A 24,691-nucleotide genomic window follows, 5' to 3' on the forward strand; every position below is an offset into this window, starting at 1 on the left:
TGTAAACACAAAGGTGAACTATTTATTCATTTCAACGCAGTGTTAAACACCGTTTAATGTTTTTATTAGATATAAAAATGTGTTCGACAGGTTCCTTACATAATTGTCTCTACCCACAAGGCCGGATATTACGTTCACATTTCTCATTTAAACATTGTACAAGAAAGGTATATAAAGTGTACAATCTATACACCATACATTAAGACAATGTTCAAGATGCTTCATTTTTTTTATTTATTATTTTGTATGTATACAAATATATTGATGTGCATTGCTCAAGAAATAAAAAAATTATAAATTTTCTATCAAAAAATGTTATTCTGCACATGGATGAAAGAATATATTAAGCAAGAAAATCAAATATCAGTATGTGACTCATATATATACTTTAGAAGGTGAAATCAATCAAGGTTCAGTAAATACTAAAGAACAATCTTTAATTTAATAAATTTGCCACAGATAAAAAGATTGCCTCGGTATTACATTTACTTCACGTTCAGAAAATATTAAAACAATGTCATGGCTCATTTTCAGGACAGGGTCCTTTGATCCAGGCTTGTTTTTCATCACTTTGAGTACTAACGTTAGACGACGGTCTTTCCCTGAAGTGTTGTTTTGGTCCAGACCATCGGTTTTCAGTCTCTGGGTCACTGTCACAGCTCCACCTTCCTCTTGATGTGTGTGTCCTAGAACAGGCAGTCAACATCTCCCATCTCCACAAACACAGTCTTCAGCTGGGAGTAGTGTTCAACTGTCACCTGACCGTTCTCCCGCCCTATGCCTGGTGAATGTAGAGATTAGAAGTTTACTTCCACTAATGTGACATATGAGTGTAGGGCTGCAACAATGAATCGATAAAATTTGATTATTAAAAAAAGTTGTCAACGAATTTCATTATCGATTCGTTGTGTCGTGCAACTATTACGCCACTCAGTCGCAGAGATAAAAAAAAATTTAGTCGAGCGCGGAGCGGAGCAGCGCAGCGCGAAAGAAAAGAAGAAAAAAAAGCAGAGCGGGGGTAGAGGAAATACGGAGAGAGACCGGAGAGACCCGTAACGTTCTGAAACACACGGCGGAGGCAGAGAAATCAGTATGACCTAAGTCATCCAAGGTGTGGGAGCATTTCACACTAAATAAATCAAAAACGTGTTAATTGCAAGATAAGCGAACGCGACATGGCACGGACGCACCACGGTGATGATTCAGCACCTAAAACGTAAACATGTTGGAGTCCTTGATGAGAAGGAAGGGAGTTCAACAGCAGGGTAAAGTCACTACAGAATCCTACTTTTGTTCCGTTTTGAAGTGAGGAACGTAACGTCCCTCCAGTAGCTCTTCTGGTGCTGGTGTGGTGTTTACTCGTTATCCAGCTTGACAAGCTAGCGTTAGTGCGTTAATAACAGTGGTAAAGCAGGCAAGACTAAAGACACGTTTTTATTCACTCGCCCTTTTGTGGCCCATTAATTTTTCAATCTGTTATCATGTATATATTCTGTGCTTTGTCCCGTATCAGTTATTGTTGACAAATATATGTGTGTGTGTTGTACTTTTTAAATTTCATTTTAAAGTTCTTTTATAGCACTTGGTCATCTTAAGCTGTGTTTAAATGTGGTGTATAAATGAAATTAACTTGCACTTACTACAATGATGGTAATAATTTAATGAATAAGCTTTGCGTGTGTGTGTGGTCTAGTCTGTATCTGCTCTTTGCGTTACTTACCTTTACACAACTATTAACTAAAACAACAACAAGTATGTAAGTATGTATTGAGTTGATGTAAATTAATGCTTTTTTTTTATCCAATTCATCAATTAATCGAAAAAATAATCGACAGATTAATTGATTATTAAAATAATCGTTAGTTGCAGCCCTATACGAGTGTGTATAGGTTTTTAAATAAGGAAGTGCTCTCCACAATGATTAGATTAGCTACTGATGTCGTTTTGGGATAGTGCTGTATTAGACTTTGCAAAGAAATAAATAAAATAATTTATTATATAAAATAAATATATATATATATATATATATATATACACACACACACACACACACACATATACATACACACACACACCTAACACCCCAATAGTGCTTCATGCAGACTGAAATTATACTAATAAAAATAACAATTGGCCAGTAACATTTGGCGTGTTGCATTCAGACAACCCGTCTGTACCTGACATTTTGAAACCTCCAAAAGGCACCTCCACAGGAGTGATGTTGTAGTTGTTGATGAAGCAGGAACCAGCTTTGAGGTGTTCCACTACACGATGGGCTCGCATCACATCCCTACAGAAACAAAAGGTAAAACAGATATTTTCATTACATTGTGTGTCCATAAAAATAAAAAAATATAAAATGACACATTCCTTTACTGATCTATCCATTTTCATATTTTACTACTGGTTATTTTGCTGCTTTCCACTTAGATTTTTGTTTTTTTGTTTGTTTGTTTTGTCAATGTATATGTCGCCATTATGTGTACCTTTTAATGTATAGTGAATGAGTGCTGTATGACTGCTGGCTGTCTCTATGTTAGTCCTATGTTACCTGCCTAGGGACATTAGATGAACAGTAGTCATTTTTACTAATTCTGGCATATTTACATGGTGTTTTTATACAACAATGTTCATAAATATGCATGGTCCCTATCAAATAAACCAATCAAATAAAAAGATTCCTCTGAAAGGTTAAAGACAATCATGGCTTGAAAATCTCTGAAAATGCCCTCGATGTCTCACCACAAACTCACCTGGTGAAAACTCCTGCAGCCAGACCCATGGTGGTGTTGTTGGCTCTCTGCAGCACCTCTTCTTCTGTTTCAAAAGACAACACAGACATGACGGGACCGAAGATCTCCTCCTTCACACAGGTCATCTCATCTGTGCAGTCACCTGTACGAGGAAAAAAAGAAGTCAAAGTCACCTATCTAAACTGTATTCAGATTATTTATGGTGTTAGCTAGAAGAATACGTGGAAGTCTTACCCAATACACACGGAGTCATGTAGTATCCACCTCTGAGTTTGTGATCTGATGGGACAAAAGGTTCACCTCCGCACAACACTGTAGCTCCCTAGAAACAGCACAATTTACATCAAGGTCTTAATTTAACTTGCTACACACATTTACAAATCTAATTACGCACAGATTCTTTTTTTTACACATTTGCAGATTCCTGTGCACATTCACAAATCTCAATACACATTTGGAGATTCTTTTACACATTTACAAATCTGATTACACACAAGAGTTGGGATACAGTTGCACAACTCTCCACACACATTTATAAATAGTTTTGCCACAATAATAGCCCCATAATCTTACCTCTTTCTTTGCCTGATCAACAAAGGATAGGACTTTTTCCAGGTGTGGCTGGTTGACCAGTGCTCCCATTCGGGTGCTCTCCAATAGTGGGTCTCCTATCTTGATCGCCCGTGTCCTCTTCACCACCTCCTCCACAAACTCAGGCAGAATATTCTTCTGAACAAAAACCCTTGTACCGTTGCTGCACACCTGTGATACATTTAATCAAATCAAATATGCCTCCATGTGTAGATTGGACACAAGTAGTGTCAGCATAAACAACATACTGTATAATATCCACACTATTTACCTGGCCTTGAGACAGGAAGTTAGCCATGAGAGCTCCCCTTACAGCGTTCTCCAGATCGCTGTCCTGAAAGATGAGCAGAGGAGATTTCCCTCCAAGCTCCAGAGTCACAGGCTTCACCCCCTTGGATGCCATCTCCATAATCTGTCGGTCAAAGTCACATGGCAGAACATCCACTGATTTTTCTGGTCATGTCAAGGATTAGGATGGAAAAGACAGACCTCAACATCCTTAACACTAAATCTACAAATCCTACATCTTGACACTTACAATTCCCAGTTATGAGAGGTATGTACCAAAGTGTTTCACGATTGACTGTGGTGTTTTTTTATTTAATGTTTCATAGTAATAACACCTCCTCCTCTCCGGGGACCATCACCTTATCGTGGTGGAGAGGTTTGTGTATCCCTATGAACCTGAGGGCTGTGTTGTCTGGAGCTTTGTGCTCCTGGTAGGGTCTCCCAAGGCAAAGTGGTCTCAGGTGAGGGGACCAGACAAAGAATGGTTCAAAAACCCTATGAGTGACCGAGGTAGAGATGGAGTGACCCTGCCCGGAGGAAGCCCGGGGCCCCCGTCTGGAGCCAGGCCCAGATGGAGGGCTCGTCAGCGAGCGTCTGGTGGCCGGGTTTGCCACGCAGCCTGGTCGGGCACAGCCCGAAAAAGCTACGTGGCACCTATCTCTTCATCCCATGGGCCCACCACCTGTGGGAGGAACCGCTGGGGTCGGGTGCGCTGCCATATGGGTGGCAGTGAAGGTCAGGGGCCTTGACGGACCAGACCTGGGCAGCAGACGCTGGCTCTGGGGACGTGGAATGTCACCTCTCTGTGGGGGAAGGAGCCGGAACTTGTGCGGGAGGTGGAGCGCTACCGGTTAGATCTGGTGGGGCTTACCTCTACGCACAGTCTCGGTTCTGGAACCATACTCCTGGATAGGGGTTGGACTCTTTTCTTCTCCGGAGGGGATACTCACAAGCCCCCGGCTGAGCGCCGCAACATTGGAGTTTAACCCGGTGGACGAGAGGGTTGCCTCCCTACGCCTGCGGGTTGTGGGGAGGAAAACTCTGACTGTTGTTTGTGCATATGCACCAAACAAGAGTTCGGAGTATTCGGCCTTCTTGGAGACCTTGAGTGGAGTCCTGCATGGGGCTCCAGTCGGGGACTCCATAGTTCTGCTGGGGGACTTCAACGCGCACATGGTCAATGATGGAGACACATGGAAAGGCGTGATTGGGAGGAACGGCCTCCCTGATCTAAACCAGAGTGGTTGTTTGTTGTTGGACTTCTGTGCTAGTCATGATTGTCTATAACGAACACCATGTTCGAACATAGGGATGCTCATAAGTGTACTTGGTACCAGAGCACCCTAGGCCAAAGGTCAATGATCGATTTTATAATCGTTTCATCTGATCTGAGGCCGTATGTTTTGGACACTCGGGTGAAGAGAGGGGCGGAGCTGTCAACCGATCACCATCTGGTGGTGAGTTGGGTCAAGGGGTGGGGGAAGACTCTGGACAGACCTGGTAAGCCCAAACGGGTAGTGCGGGTAAATTGGGAACGTCTGGAGGAGGCCCCTGTCCGACAGACTTTCAACTCACACCTCCGGCGGAGCTTTTCGTGCATCCCTGTGGAGGCTGGGGGCATTGAACCCGAGTGGACAATGTTCAAAGTTTCCATTGCTGAAGCTGCGGTGAGGAGCTGTGGTCTTAGGGTCTTAGGTGCCTAAAGGGGCGGTAACCCACGAACACCGTGGTGGACACCGGTGGTCAGGGAAGCCGTCCGACTGAAGAAGGAGTCTTTCCGGGATATATTATCCCAGAGGACTCCGGAGGCAGTTGCAATGTACCGAAGGGCTCGAAGGGCTGCAGCCTCTACCGTGAAAGAGGCAAAGCAGCGGGTGTGGGAGAAGTTCGGAGAAGACATGGAGAAGGACTTTCGGTCGGCACCAAGGTGCTTCTGGAAAACCGTTCGCCACCTCAGGAGGGGGAAGCGGGGAACCATCCAAGCTGTGTACAGTAAGGATGGGACGCTGTTGACCTCAACTGAGGAGGTAATAGGGCGGTGGAAGGAGCACTTTGAGGAACTCCTAAATCCGACTAATACGCCTTCTATGGTAGAGGCAGAGCTGGAGGATGATGGGGGATTGTCGTCAATTTCCCTGGTGGAGGTTGCTGAGGTAGTTAAACAACTCCACAGTGGCAAAGCCCCAGGAATTGATGAGATCCGTCCAGAAATGCTTAAGGCTCTGGGTGTGGAGGGGTTGTCTTGGTTGACACGCCTCTTCAACATTGCGTGGAAGTCTGGGACGGTGCCTAAGGAGTGGCAGACCGGGGTGGTGGTTCCCCTTTTTAAAAAGGGGGACCAGAGGGTGTGTGCCAATTACAGGGGTATCACACTTCTCATCCTCCCCGGTAAAGTCTACTCCAAGTTGCTGGAAAGGAAGGTTCGGTCGATAGTCGAATCTCAGGTTGAAGAGGAACAATGCGGATTCCGTCCTGGTCGTGGAACAACGGACCAGATCTTTACTCTCGCAAGGATCCTGGAGGGAGCCTGGGAGTATGCCCAACCAGTCTACATGTGTTTTGTGGATCTGGAGAAGGCGTATGACCGGGTGCCCCGGGAGATACTATGGGAGGTGCTGCGGGAGTACGGGGTGAGGGGGTCCCTTCTCAGGGCCATCCAATCTCTGTACGACCAAAGCGAGAGCTGTGTCCGGGTTCTCGGCAGTAAGTCGGACTCGTTTCAGGTGAGAGTTGGCCTTCGCCAGGGCTGCGCTTTGTCACCAATCCTGTTTGTAGTATTTATGGACAGGATATCGAGGCGTAGTCGGGGTGGAGAGGGGTTGCAGTTCGGTGGGCTGGGGATCTCATCGCTGCTTTTTTGCAGATGATGTGGTCCTGATGGCATCATCGGCCTGTGACCTTCAGCACTCACTGGATCGGTTCGCAGCCGAGTGTGAAGCGGTTGGGATGAGGATCAGCACCTCTAAATCGGAGGCCATGGTTCTCAGCAGGAAACCGATGGAGTGCCTTCTCCAGGTAGGGAATGAGTCCTTACCCCAAGTGAAGGAGTTCAAGTACCTTGGGGTCTTGTTCGCGAGTGAGGGGAAAATGGAGCGGGAGATTGGTCGGAGAATCGGCACAGCGGGTGCGGTATTACATTCAATTTACCGCACCGTTGTGACGAAAAGAGAGCTGAGCCAGAAGGCAAAGCTCTCAATCTACCGGTCAGTTTTTGTTCCTACCCTCACCTATGGTCATGAAGGCTGGGTCATGACCGAAAGAACAAGATCCAGGGTACAAGCGGCCGAAATGGGTTTCCTCAGGAGGGTAGCTGGCGTCTCCCTTAGAGATAGGGTGAGAAGCTCATTTATCCGTGAGGAGCTCGGAGTAGAGCCGCTGCTCCTTCGCGTCGAAAGGAGCCAGTTGAGGTGGTTCGGGCATCTTGGTAAGGATGCCCCCTGGGCGCCTCCCTAGGGAGGCGTTCCAGGCACGTCCAGCTGGGAGGAGGCCCCGGGGGAAGACCCAGGACTAGGTGGAGGGATTACATCTCCAACCTGGCCTGGGAACGCCTCGGGATCCCCCAGTCGGAGCTGGTTAATGTGGCTCGGGAAAGGGAAGTTTGGGGTCCCCTGCTGGAGCTGCTACCCCCGCGACCCGACCCCAGATAAGCGGACGAAGATGGATGGATGGATGGAGTAATAACACCAAGAATGACAATACGTGTAGAACTTTTAGTACTACCATGTACATTACACTGACCTTCTTGCCTGTGGGCACACTCCCAGTGAAGGACACCTTAGCGACGTCAGGATGGTGGCAGAGTAAGCTGCCAGTCTCCTGGCCGCCCTGCACCACGTTGAGCAGCCCCTCTGGAGCTCCAGCCTTGGCATAGATCTCTGCCAGCATGACCGCAGTCACAGGTGTCACTGGTGATGGCTTGAACACCATGGAGTTGCCTATTTTAGGTGACAGACAAAAGAGTAAGTGAGATTCATTGTTTGACTCATCTAATCAACTAGAAAGCACTCAGAGAGTATATCTATGTCAAGTCAGCACAATAGGGCACAGACAGCAGCTGTGATTTTGGGACAATATCTAGACTGTGAATGTTAGGGCTTATTGCATCAAAAATGTAAGATTTCTGCAAAGAAAGAGTCCTGAGTGATGAAATTTTAACCATTTAGGCTTATTATGTTGCTGTAGTGCCATCTATAGGTGAAGTGGCATTCATTTTTTTCAGGATTACTCATGGTATGTTTAAGGGAGTGACTGAAAAAAATTGACAACTTATTGTAGAGAAATGGTAAAGCATATGAAGAAAAACAACTTTTTTTCGGGTTCATCAAATATCACATGAACTAAATTTTATACAATTTGTTGGAGATGTTTGGGTGGACTCGCGTGTTGTAACTCTGTCTGACCGCTAGCCTAGTTAGCCCAGATGCTGGAAGTAACCGGCTCCATCTAGCCTACTGCTCCCAATTAGGGTTGGGTACTGAAACCCGGTCCACTATGGAACCGGTTCCTACGCAACTGGTAGGAATTGGACCGGATTAGAATGCAAATTTCGGTTCCTCATTTCGGTTCCACTTAATGTGTTGACTGAAATATTTTCCCTCTGTCACTCCGAAACGGAAGTAAAAATATCACACTCTCTCTGTAGTCTACCGTTAGCTAGCTACCGTAAATGTAGGCTACTTTTAAAATGCCATATTTTCCCTCTGGGCTCACCAAAATGGACATAAAAGCATATTAACCATTCACTGCACGTTGATGTCATTTTTCAGTTTTTCAAGAATCGGTTTAGGAATTGGAATGGTTTTAAAAGTACCGGTTCGGCATCGGAATCGTAAAAATTCAAACGATACCCAACCCTACTCCCAATAAGTGACAAAATAACGCCAACATGTTCCTATTTACATGTTATGATTTGTATAGTCGCAGCGTGTACAAATAACAACGTCACATGAGACACAGCCATCTTCTAACCATATATAAACTGGGAACTATATTCTCAGAAAGGCGAAGCACTGCTACTCTCTGCTCCTCACCACGGGGCTTCTCAGGTGCTGCAAGCAAATCACTCCGCCCAAGTAGCAGTGCTTCGCCTTTCTGAGAATATAGTTCCCAGGTAGAAGATGGCTGTGTCTCATGTGACGTTATTTGTACACGCTGTGACTATACAAATCGCAACATGTAAATAGGAAAATGTTGGCATTATTTTGTCATTTATTGGGAGCAGTAGGCTAGTTGGAGCCGGTTACCTCCAGGATCTGTGCTAACCAGGCTAGCGGTGGGTGCGTCAGACAGAGTTACAACACGCACGGAGATGAGAAGGGTATGTATAGACTTATCTAACTCTGGGGGATACGGTAAATAAGCTAAGGTCCCAATAAGTCGGCGTGTTCCTTTAAAGCCTTACTGTTAAGAAGTTATGAGCCAATATATAGTGATTTATAAATTCTTACATTGTGGTGTTATACAAACCCAAAACCTCTATGTTTTTCTAACTTCTTAACAGATGTCACTGAATCTTAAAAAAAAAAAAAAAAAGATAGTTTTTAAGAGATTCTGCTAAATAACAAATAAACAAACAAAGCTGCTGACAGAGTAAAATAATTTAGGTGTAATAAAACTAAGAATGTCTTCATTCATGTCTTCAGTAGTTCCCATACCACAGGCCAGGGCTGGAGCTGACTTCCAGGCAGCTATCTGGAAAGGATAATTCCAAGCACCGATGCCGACACAGACTCCCAGAGGCTCCCTGCGGGTGTAGGCAAAGGATCCCCCTGGCAACTGGATATGCTGGCCTTGACAAATGGAAGGCAGAAGTATTTTGTAAAACATTTTTAAGATTTTGGTTTAAAAAGTGCTGATAGTTTAAATCTGGACAATGTATTGCATAAGGCCTTTCTTCTATCAACACATATGATCACAACACTAATCAAAACAATAATATTCACCAATATCTGATAATGGGCTAATGCGCCATCATATGGGTGGTTTTGCCACAAAACCTTGTGATAAAAAAAAACATGGATTACATAGTTAGATATTGATTGAAATTGCTGTCTGTCATGCCTGTATCAGTTATTGTATGTGCCTTCTGCCTCCAGACCCTTGGAAGGTGGGAAAACATGTAACTAATGAGCAAGAGTTGTATTGTACCAACCCGCCAGAGTGCTGGCCAGCCCTGCATAGTACTCTATACACAGTCTGGCAGAGTCCACATCCAGACGGGCCTCTGTGATGGACTTCCCATTGTTGACCACCTCCATTTCAGCAATCTCTTCTCTCCTGCTCTGTACATGAAAGTTAGGGTAAGTGTAATACATTTTGTTAGTGTTACACAATATCTCAAGAATATTTTTCTGTTGTTGTTTGTTTTGCATTTAATGTAATGTATACAGTGATTCCAACTCTATAGATCTTAGTTATGCATGAAATAAGAAAACCTCCATCAAATGCAACAATTTGATGTGGTCTTTGTGCCGATTTACATATTCTCAGTAGTAGCATACAAATGAATTAAAAACAAACAAACAAAAAAAAAACTCCAAAACACCTCTATGATATGGGCAGCTTCTATCATGATCCTTGCCCTCTCCATCCCAGACATTTTGCTCCAATGGCCAAAGGCCGACTTGGCAGCCTCCACAGCCTCATCTACCTCCACAGCACCACAGGGCTCCAAATGGCACAAGACTCGCCCTGAAAAGTGAAACATATGATGGTGAGAACAGTTAAACACAGGTTAAAAATGTCACTTTTGTTTGTTCATTTAGTTTGTACGGTTTCAAAGTGAGTCAGCATTAAATAAAAAAGGAAATTAAGACTAGGCTTGGAAGCTAAAGGCTGTAGCACACTGAATGTAGCGTGGCATTTACACTCCAATTTTCCAACGATGGCCTTAGTGATGATAACATAAGAAGTTCCTGAAGAGTGGGCTTCACACAGGCTAGAGGCAAAGAGAACCCTGTTTCAAGCCTAAAATCAATATGATGTTTGATATGATGATGATATGGCCATATGTCTTGTTTGCTAGGATATGGCCATATGTCTTGTTTGCTAGGATATGGCCATATGTCTTGTTTGCTAGGATATGGCCATATGTCTTGGTTCTGCTCCACTAAAGCTGTTCAGGGACCATAAAACGGTTATCTAAAGAAAGTGGCCATGTGCGACTAAATGGATACACTATGGATAAACAAGTAAAGGAGTGTGTTGCTGAAAAAAGCATTTGTGCACATTTTACTTTTCTTGGATAAGTAAATATAAGTCAATATGACGACTAAAACGTATTCAGAAAGTCCAGATAACATAACAAAATACCTGATATTGTTTTTCCAGGCCAGAGACCACCAGAGAGACATTTACACAGCATGACCAAAGTCCAGTTAGGAAAGAGTGTCAAAAAACAGACAACTTTTTTTTTTAATATCAAAGAATTGCGTGGCTTACCTGTTGCAGGTTCATAAACATTTTCCTTGTTGCATTTCTCTTTGCTCGTCCATCTCTTCCCAGCCCAGTAGTTCAGCGGGACTGTGATGTCTACTGAGCCCGAGGAGATGCATCGTACCGCTGCCGCGAGGGGAGCAGCAGCGGGCCGCCGCAGGGTCGCAGCGAGCCTCTGGAGCATACTCAAAATGGTTTTGTTGCTCGAAGTTTAGACGATAACTGTAAAACATACATTGTGTGGGTTAACGCCATGCAGCAACACTGTCCCTTCATTAAAGCAAACCCGACAACATTAAACGCCAACAGGAGTTTCACTCAACTTAACGTACACGCAAGCTACCTTTTCCTCGCTTTGTCATTGTCATGTTTCACTACTGTCTTTAAGTCTTAGCAAACTTACTTACAGGCTTCTTCCCACTTACTGCGTATTTTAAGGTTAACGGTATGAATCTAAAATAACTGTTTGTGTAGCAAATGTTCGGTTAACGTTAACGTTACATGATTTAGCTGTTGAGCAACCAGGAGGCGGGACAAGTACGCTGCTGGGGTCTAGCAACCGCAGCCACCAAAGCGTAACAGACGGTTGGTTGTTTTTACTGTCAATCACAAAAAAAGAAAAAGTAAGATAATATACACAATTATGAATTAATATTAATAGTTTAAACGGATATAAACGTTACGTGTATAAAAATAAAAATATATAAAAAAATAAATGAATGGAAGAATAAAAATGAACGGGGCGGGGGGTTGTTGTGGGAGGAGCTCCCCCTCAATGATCTTCCAGCACAGCAGCTCTAGCTGTACACTGCAAGCATGGCCGGAGACAGTGAAACCCACCTAAGGGACCGTGGCGAGAATACCAACGTTATTCGACAACCTTTTCTCATCGGTGTCTCCGGAGGCACTGCCAGCGGCAAGGTTGGCTTCCTAACAAGCTAATTTAACGTTTTTCGCGAATTGTCATGGTTTGAGTTTGATTAAGCTAAATCAAGGCAGAGGTTAGTCGTGGCTGGTTGACCGCGTGGCTTCAGCGACGCAACGAGTTTTGATCGACGCAACGAGTTTTGATCTGTTTAACCAGCCGGTTTCACTTGGCACGCTTACATACACCGCCTGTTGTATTGGATTTGGATTTTGTTGAATAAAAAAAAAAATCCCTTTTACTGATTGCGGTCGTTAGCTTGATCAAATACCGTTAGACTAGCTACGTGGAATACACTGATGTTAGCTGACCTAATAACGTTAGCTAAATTAAATTACATTCTAACGTTATCTATAATTTACCGGTTGTCCTAGCTGACGTTAAACAATAACTAGCTAGTTCGAAAGTTTTCGTTGAGCTAGCTAAACCATTGCGCCCACGTCCTTTGTTCTGTAAAGACAAAACACAGATAAATACAAAATCTGATTTTGACGATAGGATATGATTTTGTAAATATACTGATCAGTGTGTATGCAAGTAGCCGAGATTAACTTAATAGGAACCGACCTTTTTATTTTAACAACCCGCTAGTTAAACTTATAGCCTCATTAATCTGATCGTTTACCGTTTTACCGCAGTGCTAAACTAACGGAAGCGCACCACAGACTGTATAAAGTAGGAGCACACAGACGTGGGTATTTTCGAATACGTCATTGGATTTCTTTGTTATGAGCCGGGTGAGACCTGCCAGTGGTGCCAAAGACCACACCTCGTGCTATCTGAAGACACGAGTTGAACTGATAAGCTTGGCAGTGACCCAGTTTATCAGTAGCCACAGCCAAGCAGCTAGCTTCAAAACTAAAGCGTCGAATATTTAGACTTTTTTTTTAATGGCTCTAACTGGTCTTACTTGCAGTGTAGGTACATCACATAAGTGGATATGAGGGCACTCTCCTCTCTTCCGTTCTTCCAGTTAGCCCCTCCTCCCAATTTTGTCCCAGATATCAGCCTCAGCACGCTGTACAGTGTTTTGCTTCCGGAAAGCCCCTCATAAGGGACTGGAGGAAGGGATGTCTACTGTTTTCTAGTCAGAATAGACTACTTTTACCTGTCTAGAACAGAACTGCAGAGTCGGAATTTCTAAGCCCCCGCAATGTCGGGAGAACCTGACCAACTCTGACTTCTTGATTCAACATGGCTGCTCCGAGCATCCAAAGTAGTGAAAGCTGTATAAATATACTGTTTAGCATTGTTGTCTTATTTCCTGGTCTGAAAGAAGCCCACAGCACAGTGTATCAGCAATGCAGTTGTTATATTATCATTGGCCTCACTGCTGATGCATGATTTAAGGATAGATTGATGAAGAAAAAAAAATAAAAAAAAAAATAAATAAATAAATAAAGGACAAACACCCATCAATCAGTATCCAAATTATCTTTATTGACATTATATTATACAACACAATGTAGCTGTCTTAAAATCAAGTGTTACACAGTGACAGGAAATGGAGAATTGCCAGCTTTTGGCATTTGTAAAAGTGAAGCTATTGCTTTTCATTTTATGACTAACAAGTAATGGATTATCTGATTTATTTATGGATTAGTTATCAGTTTGTCAATCTAGAGTTTGAGCATTCAAAATGATGCGGGAGATTGACTCATTAAATGTGTGATTTGGGTCTTTGGTGTGTTCCAAGTCAGGTCCTCTGAAATTGTTGGATGTGTTGACACAACCTCCCAGCTCTGTAGTGGGGACGTCCAAATTCATTGTAGCACAATTTCATGGACACAAAGGCAACAGAGCCTCCGGCAGCTGGAGAATGCCCAGTCAGCATTGGGTATGAGATTCATTTAATATGGAAGGTCAGTGGGGACAAACATGGTGGGCTGCTGGGCATTTCACCTATAATTGTGTTAGTTGACCTCACACATGTTGGGGAAATTAACCACCCACTTTTTCTGTGTGAATGTGACTGGATACACGTGTTAATTCTGTTCTATGTGGACGGAATTGAAGCTAGTTTGTACTGATATTTGGGTTTACGGTTGTGAAAAATACTGGCATTACTTTTTTTCCCCCTATTCTGTCTGTTTCTGCAGTCGTCAGTTTGTGAGAAAATCATGGAGCTGCTAGGCCAGAACAAGATCGACCACCACCAACGGCAGGTTGCGATCCTCAGCCAGGACAGCTTCTACAAGGTGCTAACTCCAGAGCAGAAGGCAAAGGCACTTAAGGGCCAGTTCAACTTCGATCACCCAGGTATGCACACACTGAATAGTTGGCACAGCTAAGGCACTGTATGGTGTATATCGCCTCCGCCTGGCTTGCAGCAGGCACATGTTGGCTATTCATTTAACAGATTTCAGTTGCCTCAAAAGTACAGTATTTAAAATTTCAAAACCACACACCCACAGTGAAACTCCACTTGCAGAATCTGGTTTCTCTCTCTCGCTCTATTATTTTTATATATATATATATATATATTTTTTTTTTTTTATTCTGCAAGTGGAGTTTCACTGTGGGTGTGTGGTTTTGAAATTCTCCACATACTTGACTATAACCACATTGATATGGTATGAAAATGGATGCAATAATTTGTGGAATTAGTAACAGCTGAGGTTGCTTTAGCACTACACAGATACATTAAGGCTTATATGGCAATAACTTGCAATTTGCCATGACGATATAAAATGTTTGAAACAGGCTTGTGTTCAGCAGCGTGCATTTCTGCCACGTCAATAATTTCTTCCAGTGTGTTTTTGGCAGAAGCATAGACTCCATTTTTGGAGTCTGACTTTGCTCCCTCATGCTCCTGCTTCCTTTCTGAGCTGATTTCGAAATCCCTACAGTCAGCAGACCTTTTTCAGAAGCAGCATCTCACAGGCAGCTGTTTTAAGGCTCAGAGACTGAACCCGACACCTGTTACACAGAGGGATTTCTGGGTTACCAAACGTGCAGTGCAGGGTCCCACGTGTCCATGGGCGCACACCATGCTGGTTTAACTGGGGCTTTGTAATAGGACATCTCATGAAGATCCTAACTGAGCGTTTTCCTTTTCTTGTCCTCAGATGCCTTCGACAGTGAGCTGATAATGCAAACACTCAAACAGATCCTCCAGGGGGAGACGGTCCAGATACCAGTTTATGATTTTGTCAATCATTCCAGGTGAGCACCTGTTGTGCCTGTTGCACATTCACAGTTGCCATCTGGGGCCCGTTTCAGGAAGGAGGTTTAACAAAGTGAGTCTAACCCTGAACTCTGAGTTGATTTACCCTGAGATGAGTTTTCGGTTCCAGAACAGCTGATTGGATTTAGTTCAATCAACCCAGAGTAGGTTGACTTGGAGGTAAGCGCCTGCACCACCTCCATGAAAAGGCAGCATGAATGGAGCCATGATAGTACAATTCACCAATGTTGAAAACTGTCGTTTGCAAAAAAACGTAATTCGACACACAGAATCTGCTCGGATGTAAAAGCATGTCCACGATGGGAGAAGTTAGTGAGGACGGATACGTTTTATGTACATATCTGATAGACTGTAAAGAAAAACGATACCGCTCAAATAGGTAGTTATCTGGAAATGAAAATACATTTAGTCAGGGCCTCAGTATCATCTCCCGACGCATGTTTAACTCCCTGTTCGTCAACGGGATCGTCGAAAAAAAGGACATGCCATGTTACGTTACCTAACAGTCAATAAACCAACCCTGCTGTTATTCATGCAGATGACAAAACTGCACCAAAATGCGCCTGATACAGACTGAATAATGAGGAAATTAGAGAGTGCTGTGTCAGAGGGAGATGACAGAGGAACTCGGTTTATTGAAGAAAACCTGCTCCCGACCAGGTTAGGTTCACAGGTTAAGTTACCTCTCTTTCTGAAACGGGCTGGAGTTTCAGGTTTGATTAACTTCCCTTTCTGAAACGGAAAACCCAGAGTTTCCCTCATCTCAGGGTTAACGGACTCAGTTTTCACTAAACCTGCTTTCTGAAACGGGCCTCAGGCCAGCACCCATCATTGTGTTCTTGCAGAATAGGCCCTTGATGTACCAATACAAGTCATGTTAAACCAGTTCCTGATTAACTTAACTGTGTAATCAGTTTCACTTTGCATTACACCATGTCTGACTGTAGTCGCTGATGACTCTTCTGTGTGTTCCAGGAAAGAGGAGTTTATTACGGTTTATCCAGCTGATGTGGTCTTGTTTGAGGGCATCCTCATGTTCTACTCACAGGAAATCAGAGATCTGTTCCAGATGAAGCTTTTTGTCGACACGGATCCAGACACGCGGCTCTCTCGCCGAGGTGTGTAGTGAGAGTTGGGTTAAAAAACACAGCGGTGTATCAGAATGAATGAGATTTATTGCCAAAGTAGGGAAAAGAAGGCTGTACTGTTTTTTTTGCAGGGTAGAGTCAGTTAGTGGGGGTCCCGGGCATTGTTGATGAGGCCCACTGCAGTCGGGAAGAAACTGTCATTGTGGTGGGAGGTTTTGGGCTGCAGCCTCCTGCCAGAGGGGAGTGTTTCAAAAGATTTGTGTCCTTAGCAGTGGCAGCAGCGTACCAGGTGGTGATGGGAGGGGGTGAGGATGGACTCGATGATGGCAGTGTAGAAGTGCACCATCATTGTCTTTGGCAGGTTGATTTTCTTCAGCTGCCGCATGAAGTAAATCCTCTGTGGCTTTTTGATGAGGCAGCTGATGTTCAGCTCCAACTTGAGGTCCTGGGAGGTGATGGAGCCCAGGAGGCAGAAGGACTCCCAGGGTGATGGGGGGGGGGGGGCTGAGTTCTGCGTTCTTCCACAAGTGTTTAGCTCCAAGTTGCTCTGACTGCACCAGGTCACCAGACGGTCAATCTCCCACCTGTAGGCACACCCATCGCCACCAGAGATGAGTCCAATAAGGGTGGTGTCATGGACAACAACCACCCTCATTAGACTCATCTCTGTTGTAGAGCAGTGCACCAACTTGTCATTTTGTTAAATGGCTAATAACTAATATATATCATTGTCCATCTTTTTATGCGTTTTCTCTGTTTCAGTTCTTAGAGACATCAGTGAGCGTGGTAGAGAGCTGGAGCAAGTGCTGGCTCAGTACATCACGTTTGTGAAACCAGCATTTGAGGAGTTCTGTTTACCAGTAAGTGACTCGTATCCTACAAGCATCTGTAGTTTTTGCAGTAGAGCCCAACTGATACAGTGGGAAGCCCAACATTATCGGCCAATTTTAGCTTAAAACGGATCAATTGGTTAAATGTATAAAACAAGAAATTGTAGCACAGGCTATAAGACGTGTGGGTGTGTGTATATATAAAGGTAATTAAGAAAATGTTGCATTACATTGTTTGTCTACCAGGGAGCACTGAGTTTTTTTTATTTTTTAACTGTAGGTGATCTCTTGGTCACAATTTATGAATAACTAAATTTAAGGGAAGCTTATTGAAATCTTTGTCCATTTATTACTATTGGTCAGTGTATTTTATTTTTAAAGCTCCCTAAGTATTGCCAAGGCTCTATTGTGCACTATATATCTGATGAGAAAAATGTTTTTTTGCTAGTAACTTGAGCATTGACCTTATTTCTATTAGACGAAGAAGTATGCAGATGTGATTATTCCACGAGGAGCTGATAACCTCGGTAAGGACAAATATTCTACAGTATGCAGATATTGCATTTGTGTTGGTCAGGCTGGGAATGGTGTCTGCTAAAGGTGTTTTGTTAAAGGGGAATTACACACACACACACACACACAGAGATTTCCCAACAACAAAAAAATCCTATTAGCAAATATAAATCCCCACTGATGATAGGCTTACTGGCGTATTGGTATGGTAGTCACTAAGATAGCTGTCAACAGAGTTAATCCACTGTGCCACATGTATGTTTTTAACATTAAAACATGATTTATAAAATCATGGCGACAATTATTAGGCTATTTTAATAGCTTCATATTCTATGCAAAAAGGCTTTAGGCCGCCCTACATGTTATTTAGGCCCAGTGTAATATGCAACTTCATTTTATACGATATATGTAGTAGGGGATCTCTGCTCCGTCTCTCTCTCTCTCAGTTAAGGGGTCCTTGGCCTAAAAAAAGGCTGAAGACCCCTGCTCTAGAGGGAGTTGCTTGAAGTCTGATAAGTGTCAGTTGGGTTAGAAAACTACACGTTTGAAAATGAAATAAAATCTGGGTGTTGGGAGTTAGAAAGAAGTGAGCTTACCCGACAGGTAGCCAGCTCCTTATTTCTGCTAAAGTAGGTACCAGGTGTGACAGTGTGTGGAATAAAGAATATCTCTGGTTCGACTGATGTTGATACTTTTTTAAAGTCTTCTTACCATCTCTCTTTTTTTGTTTCCTGCAGTGGCCATCAACTTGATAGTACAGCACATCCAAGACATTCTGAACGGTGGCCTAAGCAAGCGCCACAACGGCTGCATTAACGGCCACAGTACTCCACGTCAGCGGCGTACCTCAGAGTCCAGCAGCCGGCCTCATTGACCTCGTCGCACCTCTCTTCACAGGGGGGAGAGGGGTGTCGGGGGTTACACTGTAAATAATGCCTATTGGCATCACTGTATTTAAGAGAAAGGAGATGCAAAAAGAATTGAAATGCCTTTTATTATTATGACTACTCTTGTTATTGGTTACTTTCAGTGTAATTGTTTAACTTGGGATTTAGATTTTTTGTTTGTCAGGAAGAGAAGCTCTTGTGATGAGACCATGGGTTAAAATTTCCCCCATGCATTTTCCTCCCAGATTAAATTTTGTTATGTATCCCCTGCTGCTCCATGGAAATTCATGCCGCTAATGAATAAAAGAGGGGAAACTTTTTTTTTTTTTTTTTTTGTTATGTCTGATAAAACTTGAACCCCTAATGGTAGGGGACTCTGATAAAGGTTTGGGTGGGTTCCAAATGAGAAGGATGTGGATTAGGAGATGAGTTGAAAGTAGGATTGCTCTCTTTATTTGTACTGACAATCTTGGGGAGTGTTTCCAATCCTTTCAGTGTTAAGTTCCCTCACTGTATTGTTTATTATAATGCGTTACACTAGAGATCTGTGTACTACAAACTGTCCACCTCACTGACTGTATAATGTCCGCTGCTGCAGTAACTCACTACATTATTTTTCTGTACTGATGGTCAGGTACAAAATAATGTCACCGCCAGCCAAATGAAGCCAAAGGCTGTAAGGCTCAGCTGACTACTGTATTAACCCAGTCTAGTGTTGTTGGTATTGTTAAACTTTTGGTTGCATTTTAATTTATAATTATGAATTCCAATACTGATGGGGTAATGACTCCCAATCAAAATTAATTCATACAAGCACTCCTCCATGAATAAGAATGAAATAACTATCAGTGAGAGGGTTAATGTTCCCCATTTTAGATGGTTTTGCTAGAATTCACATGGCAGAATCAGCCCTGTTAAATAAGATTAAGCTACGACATGTATACTCAGGTTCGCAATAGCATTTTCATTTGAAATGCCAGAAAAAGGTGTGATAAGGGTGTTCAATGCCACAGCAATATTAGTTTCACCAGGTGTGTGGCTATTCATCACAAAGACCTACCGAAATGCCTCTGCAAAGTTGCCTCAGGTTAACGTGTACAGTAGTATCCACTCCAGAAGCCAGTTTCCATTCTTTAATTTAAGGTTGCAATAAAAAAAAAAATGTTGAATCAATTTTGTATTCCGCTGTATTTGTTGTGTATAGTGTATTGAATGGCTGATTTGTACCAGGAGATTTGTACTGTAGGCTATGGAATGTTCTCGGGTTGTTGGATGATTTATGACATTAAGACAATTGCTTAATGGTTAATAAACTGATGCAGCTGAGTGTCTCTGTTTGAAGTGTGTGATTATTTGTTTGTTAATGATATGCTTTGATGAGATTTACATGTATGAATGTATCATTAGTGTCGCATATATGCGAGCAAAGGTGGCTTCTCTCTGCAATGTTGCATTGGGTCCCGATCATAGACTTATGGTCCCGATCGTACCAATAAGTAGGTCATTCATTTTGCTTTATTGTGTCCATTAGATGGCGCACGCAAATGGCTGCTGGAGTCATTCTTTAAAGTTCTGACGGATATATGAACATTTATATTAACTAATTTGCCTGAATACTAAAAATTACTGGGAAAAATAGCCGAGTACGTTTAGTTGTCAACAGCATGGGAAGACATAGCCTACTGTATGCGGTATAAAATGACCAATGTATTAATATGTCAAGCACGATGCATGTGTCTCAATATTATTTTTTAGCTACATTATTACTAAAGCAAAGCAGTTTAGCAGAATAAGACTGGGACACAAAGTCAAATGCATCCCTACACCTAAAAAACGCAACAGCGAATATGTGACGCCTGCACAGTAGGGGGGATAGTGCTCCGTCTGGTTGCAAGTGGCCATTAAAAAGAAGAAGAAGAAGAAGATGGGGGTATGTTTTGCCGCAGCATGTTTCTGATGTAAACAGTGAATACATTTAGCTAATTTTGCGTGAATTTTAATATCTCCCTTTGTCATATATGCACGACAGAAATTTGGGCTCCAGTTCAAAGCCACTCTTGAGAATGTCACCAATGTGAGACCATTGGGCGACGACTTCCGCTGGTTTCTGAAGGTAGGATGGCTGTCAAGTTAGCATGCTAACGTTAGTTCACCTAAGTATAGCTCATCTTCCTCTCTGTGTTCGAAGTGGTCATAATTGTACCTTGCTCGTTGTCCGAGGAAACGTACTAAACTAAATAAGGAAACACATTTACACTGTGTAAATGTTAAGTATGTTGGCACACTGTTCACCATTCACCACTAGCTGCCCCTAGACAAAAAGTTAGTCTCCTATACTTTTCACTCACTCACTCTTACTCACACTAACAATGTTTTTGTTTATTGTTTCCTCAATGTAGCTGAAGTGTGGAAACTGTGGCGAGATCCCAGATAAATGGCAGTATGTAACCTTAGTGGTAAGTGGTGTTCATACAGTTTAGCACATTCTGCACGCATTGTCACACACAGTATCCAATCTGTTTTAGTTTTTTTTTAACGATTCCATAGGAGAGTGTGCCACTAAAAGGAGGAAGAAGCAGTGCCAGCATGGTGCAGAAGTGTAAACTTTGTTCCAGGGAAAATTCAATTGGTAAGAGCTAACATGCCATTTGACTCCCTTTGTCTTTTACTGAGGTTAAAACTCTGGTGGAAGTATAACATGTTAACGGTTTCCTTACAGATATCCTGGGAGACACAATCAAACCGTATAATGTAAGCAAACATCTTGTACTTATACTTTGAAACAGACACATCACTAAGGTTGGGTACCGAAACCCGGTTCCACTATGGAACCGGTTCCTACGCAACCGGTAAGAATCGGACCGGATTAGAATGCAAATTTTGGTTCCTCATTTTGGTTCCACTTAATGTGTCGACTGAAATATTTTTCCTGTCACTCCGAAACGGACGTGAAAATATCACACTACAAACACTAGCGGTTTGGCATCGTAATCGTAAAAATCCAAACGATACCCAGCCCAACATCACCAGTCTGGTTTCATGTAACCAGACAGTCCACTTATTTGTTCTATCAGTTCACTCATCTTTTCATTTGCAGAACCACCCTTTTAGGCAGACACTTATGATTTAAATGCACTAAGCAACAACAGAATGATGGTAGTTTTAGGTTGTTTTTAAGGAGAAAATTCTTTAGGAGGGGATCTAATTTGTCAGTATGATCAAGCAAGCAAAACGTTTTTCGATGTGCCAGGTGAGCTATCCAGATGTGAAAAGGAGTACTTCACGTCTGGATAGCTCACCTGGTAGAGCATGCACATCATGTACCAAGGCTCAGGTTCAACTCCAACCTGCAGCCCTTTGCTGCATGTCATTCCCCCTCTCTCTTCCCTTTCACATATTCAGCTATCATATATAATAAAGGCCTAAAATGCCCCAAAAAATTATCTTAAAAAAAGGAGCACTTCAGCCTCAAAATGATCATTTGTAGATCGATTACTCACCCGGTTACCTTGAATTCTTGAAGAAAAAATTGTTTTTCTCGCATGCTTTCCCAGTGAACAAAAAAATGCCCAAACTAAGAAAGTTCTTGATACATTGAGGTAACAGGGAGCTGCGTATATTCCTTTAAGACAGACTCGAACATTTGTGAACCTGTTTTTCTGGAAGTTTTTTGTTGCGTCTCTTCAGTTCTGAAAATAAAGCACCTCAAAAAGATTTTTAGAAATCCCCTTTAACACATGCAGAAAATCTGTCACATAGACCAACACAATGACACACAATGAATGTTTGTTTGTTTGTTTGTTTGTTTGTTTGTTTGTTTGTTTGTTTGTGGAGTGCAGCTTTCCCCCAAGCCATTAACAATGTGTTTCTCTCTCTCTCTCTCTGTATGGTGCTGTATGTTTGCTGGGTTGAAGGCAGAGGACAGCGAAAGATTCAAGACGATGGTGCAGTTTGAGTGTCGAGGTCTGGAGCCCATTGACTTCCAACCTCAAGTGAGACTCTTTGAACAGATACAAGTTTTACAGCAGACATTTTTTACATTATTTTATAACAAAGCATAGTTAAAACAGCATGTCACTTCCCCTCCAGTCCCCTACCCACCCTTCAAACCAGCCCAGTTCAGGTCCAAAACAGATGGGGACAAACAACACAGACCCATGCACACTGACAGACACACACCAGTAAGGACACATAACATCCAAAAAGTAAACGTAAAAAAAGGTAGACAAATTAAAAGAGATAAAGAGGAGAGAAAACAAAGGGGGGAGGGGGGGGTACAGCAGACATTTTAACTTTTAGAGAGAAAAAAAAACACCTGCTCTTTTCCTACAGTAACTGTGTCCAAATGTCTTCTGTGAAAATAGCCTAATAAATGTGTAAGTAAAAACATATGTCAACAGTGAAAAGGGTTACGTTTTTTGACTTTTTTACTGTTGACAGTTGGCCCACCAAACACGGTTGCAAAACACAATTGCTGCATTCCACTTAGGGGTGTCCATTTCTTGGCCCTAGTAATAAGCATACTGACTTACTGGAGCAGCTTATTGGCACACCTAAATTAGATGAAATCGATTCATGTTATTAGATGCTCCTGTGCTCCATGCTAAGTCAAGATATTCACTGTGGGAAGAAAAGTATATTGTTCCTGAGCCAGACAGTCTACTTAATGTGACAAAATCCATGAAGTGGACAATATTGTAATATAATGTGACTCTTCAATTTTTAATGTAACCCACTCCAGGCTGGCTTCGCTGCGCAAGGAGCCGAGTCTGGAACACAGTTTCCTGAAATCAACCTGCAAGAAAAAGTAAGATTTGTACCTCAGAGTGTCAGTTTTTGTTTAGATGTTGTTGTTTGTCTTTGCTCAACTTTTTAGAGAATAATTATCTTGAAACAGAATTTCAACCTTCGATACTACCCTGTTGGATATCATAAATTTGTGTTGAGTTTAATTCCAGTAGTTATTTAGTTGCAGGTTCATTTCTGCTTCAGTCGGTGATTTCCTAAATTTCCCCAAAAATGTCTTTCAATAATCCCAACCGTGTTTACATGATGTGACAGCCTCCTGTATCTGTGCAATAGGGCTTTGACTTTTTCCCAAAAATCATATTTGAAGTTTGTTTGTTTATTCATAATAATATTCAAATATATTCAAATATTTATTAATAATATTTTGACCATCAAATGCCTTCAGTAAGACCTATATTGGTATCAAACTTAAGTTGTATATGTTCTGTCCACCAGAGGGCAGTGTATCAGTCAATGTCAATAGGCAGGCAATGATGTTTTTAGAAGAAAAACACACTGTTTTTAATTAAAAGTCAACCCTGGATTAAAATGCATCTTTCGCAAACGAACCGTGTCAGCAAATCTATCGAAAAATCGAATATCATTATTTTAAAAAATATTCAAATTATATTTGAATAACGAAGTTCGGAATCAAAGCCCTACTACTGTGCAACTTGACAAACCCTTGTTTTGTAAATCTTAGGACTGGACGGACTACGATGAGAAAGTCAGCGAGTCGGTGGGAATATATGAGGTCACACACCAGTTCATCAAGTGCTGATGTCGTCATGTGATGATCGAGCCTCAGAGGTGGATGAATGAACACTACAGCCAAACATCCTCAGGCCTCTTTGCTGGTATCAGAGATGCTGAGGTGGCGAGATTTGGTTGATGATGAACAGTAACAGGTTTAGATTATTACCACAGGTTGTCCATACACATCTTGGATAATCAAAATGTTAAAGGCTGTTTTTACTGCTTCAATAAAATTGAAAGGTGACAATTTTGAGTATTTTTATTTTTTTTTATTTTACTTTTTTTGCACATTTGAGTACCACTTTAAATGGTTAGTAGGAATTGTAGTAGTAACACACTATTATAGCAAAACCATCCTGTGAGACGACAAAGTCCAGAACAACGTATTACTTATTACAGCTGTGGTTACAAGAAACTGAAATATCTTCAATTCAACTGGACTGAGCAAAGATGTCCCATTTGGCAAATACTAAATGCAACAGGAGCTGATTTAAAAGACCTGTGTGGGAGCCAAGAAAAAAAGAGATCTCACTCTGTCAGCATTTCAAGATACCGTATACTGTCCAGACGTTGCTATCAACGTACAATGGTGGGGCATGGATTGTATCACATACCTCATGCTCATTTATGTTCTGTGAAAAAAATAAAAGA

General features: G+C 42.4%; 3 protein-coding genes across 9 annotated transcripts; 2 read left to right on the top strand and 1 right to left on the bottom strand.

The window, feature by feature from the left end:
* Window positions 1-2: 2 nt before the first annotated feature.
* On the bottom strand, window positions 3-12,919 carry aldh9a1b (aldehyde dehydrogenase 9 family, member A1b). 7 transcript variants are annotated; one of them, XM_078264525.1, is made up of 12 exons: window positions 12,902-12,919; window positions 11,073-11,288; window positions 10,177-10,322; window positions 9,784-9,913; window positions 9,287-9,421; window positions 7,371-7,567; window positions 3,616-3,756; window positions 3,327-3,515; window positions 2,988-3,075; window positions 2,754-2,895; window positions 2,178-2,290; window positions 3-781 (listed from the first exon to the last, which is right to left on the bottom strand). In XM_078264525.1, exons 2-12 carry the CDS (start codon window positions 11,248-11,250, stop codon window positions 687-689), a joined length of 1,554 nt encoding a protein of 517 aa, XP_078120651.1. In that variant the 5' UTR covers window positions 11,251-11,288; window positions 12,902-12,919; the 3' UTR covers window positions 3-686. The 7 variants fall into 7 exon arrangements, with proteins under 7 accessions (XP_078120651.1, XP_078120650.1, XP_078120648.1 ...); XM_078264524.1 differs by lacking the exon at window positions 12,902-12,919 and adding an exon at window positions 12,559-12,659; XM_078264522.1 differs by lacking the exon at window positions 12,902-12,919 and adding an exon at window positions 11,474-11,608.
* On the top strand, window positions 11,857-19,827 carry uck2b (uridine-cytidine kinase 2b). The gene is made up of 7 exons (XM_078264528.1): window positions 11,857-11,987; window positions 14,091-14,250; window positions 15,060-15,156; window positions 16,154-16,296; window positions 17,029-17,126; window positions 17,575-17,623; window positions 18,347-19,827. The coding sequence occupies exons 1-7, from the start codon at window positions 11,883-11,885 to the stop codon at window positions 18,481-18,483; spliced, it is 789 nt and encodes a 262-aa protein (XP_078120654.1). The 5' UTR covers window positions 11,857-11,882; the 3' UTR covers window positions 18,484-19,827.
* Window positions 19,828-20,378: 551 nt separating this feature from the next.
* czib (CXXC motif containing zinc binding protein) lies at window positions 20,379-24,287 on the top strand. The gene is made up of 8 exons (XM_078264934.1): window positions 20,379-20,426; window positions 20,526-20,609; window positions 20,896-20,952; window positions 21,044-21,125; window positions 21,216-21,247; window positions 22,411-22,488; window positions 23,238-23,303; window positions 23,988-24,287. The coding sequence occupies exons 1-8, from the start codon at window positions 20,421-20,423 to the stop codon at window positions 24,063-24,065; spliced, it is 483 nt and encodes a 160-aa protein (XP_078121060.1). The 5' UTR covers window positions 20,379-20,420; the 3' UTR covers window positions 24,066-24,287.
* The last annotated feature ends 404 nt before the right edge of the window (window positions 24,288-24,691 follow it).

The sequence above is a fragment of the Sander vitreus genome, chromosome 12, assembly GCF_031162955.1.
Source record: "Sander vitreus isolate 19-12246 chromosome 12, sanVit1, whole genome shotgun sequence".
Taxonomy (NCBI): Eukaryota; Metazoa; Chordata; class Actinopteri; order Perciformes; family Percidae; genus Sander; species Sander vitreus.

What these genes read in the sequence shown, in the direction of transcription:
- uck2b (XM_078264528.1), top strand. Translation starts at nt 11,883, where the DNA reads ATGGCCGGAGACAGTGAAACCCACCTAAGGGACCGTGGCGAGAATACC. An exon ending in GAGGCACTGCCAGCGGCAAG is followed by an intron (nt 11,988 to 14,090) that starts GTTGGCTTCCTA and finishes CTGTTTCTGCAG; the next exon opens with TCGTCAGTTTGTGAGAAAAT. An exon ending in CACGCGGCTCTCTCGCCGAG is followed by an intron (nt 16,297 to 17,028) that starts GTGTGTAGTGAG and finishes TCTCTGTTTCAG; the next exon opens with TTCTTAGAGACATCAGTGAG.
- czib (XM_078264934.1), top strand. An exon ending in GGCAGTATGTAACCTTAGTG is followed by an intron (nt 20,953 to 21,043) that starts GTAAGTGGTGTT and finishes ACGATTCCATAG; the next exon opens with GAGAGTGTGCCACTAAAAGG. An exon ending in TTCCAGGGAAAATTCAATTG is followed by an intron (nt 21,126 to 21,215) that starts GTAAGAGCTAAC and finishes GTTTCCTTACAG; the next exon opens with ATATCCTGGGAGACACAATC.
- aldh9a1b (XM_078264525.1), bottom strand. Translation starts at nt 11,250, where the DNA reads ATGCTCCAGAGGCTCGCTGCGACCCTGCGGCGGCCCGCTGCTGCTCCC. An exon ending in CATGACTCCGTGTGTATTGG is followed by an intron (nt 2,896 to 2,987) that starts GTAAGACTTCCA and finishes TTCCTCGTACAG; the next exon opens with GTGACTGCACAGATGAGATG. An exon ending in GCTGCAGGAGTTTTCACCAG is followed by an intron (nt 2,291 to 2,753) that starts GTGAGTTTGTGG and finishes TTGTTTCTGTAG; the next exon opens with GGATGTGATGCGAGCCCATC.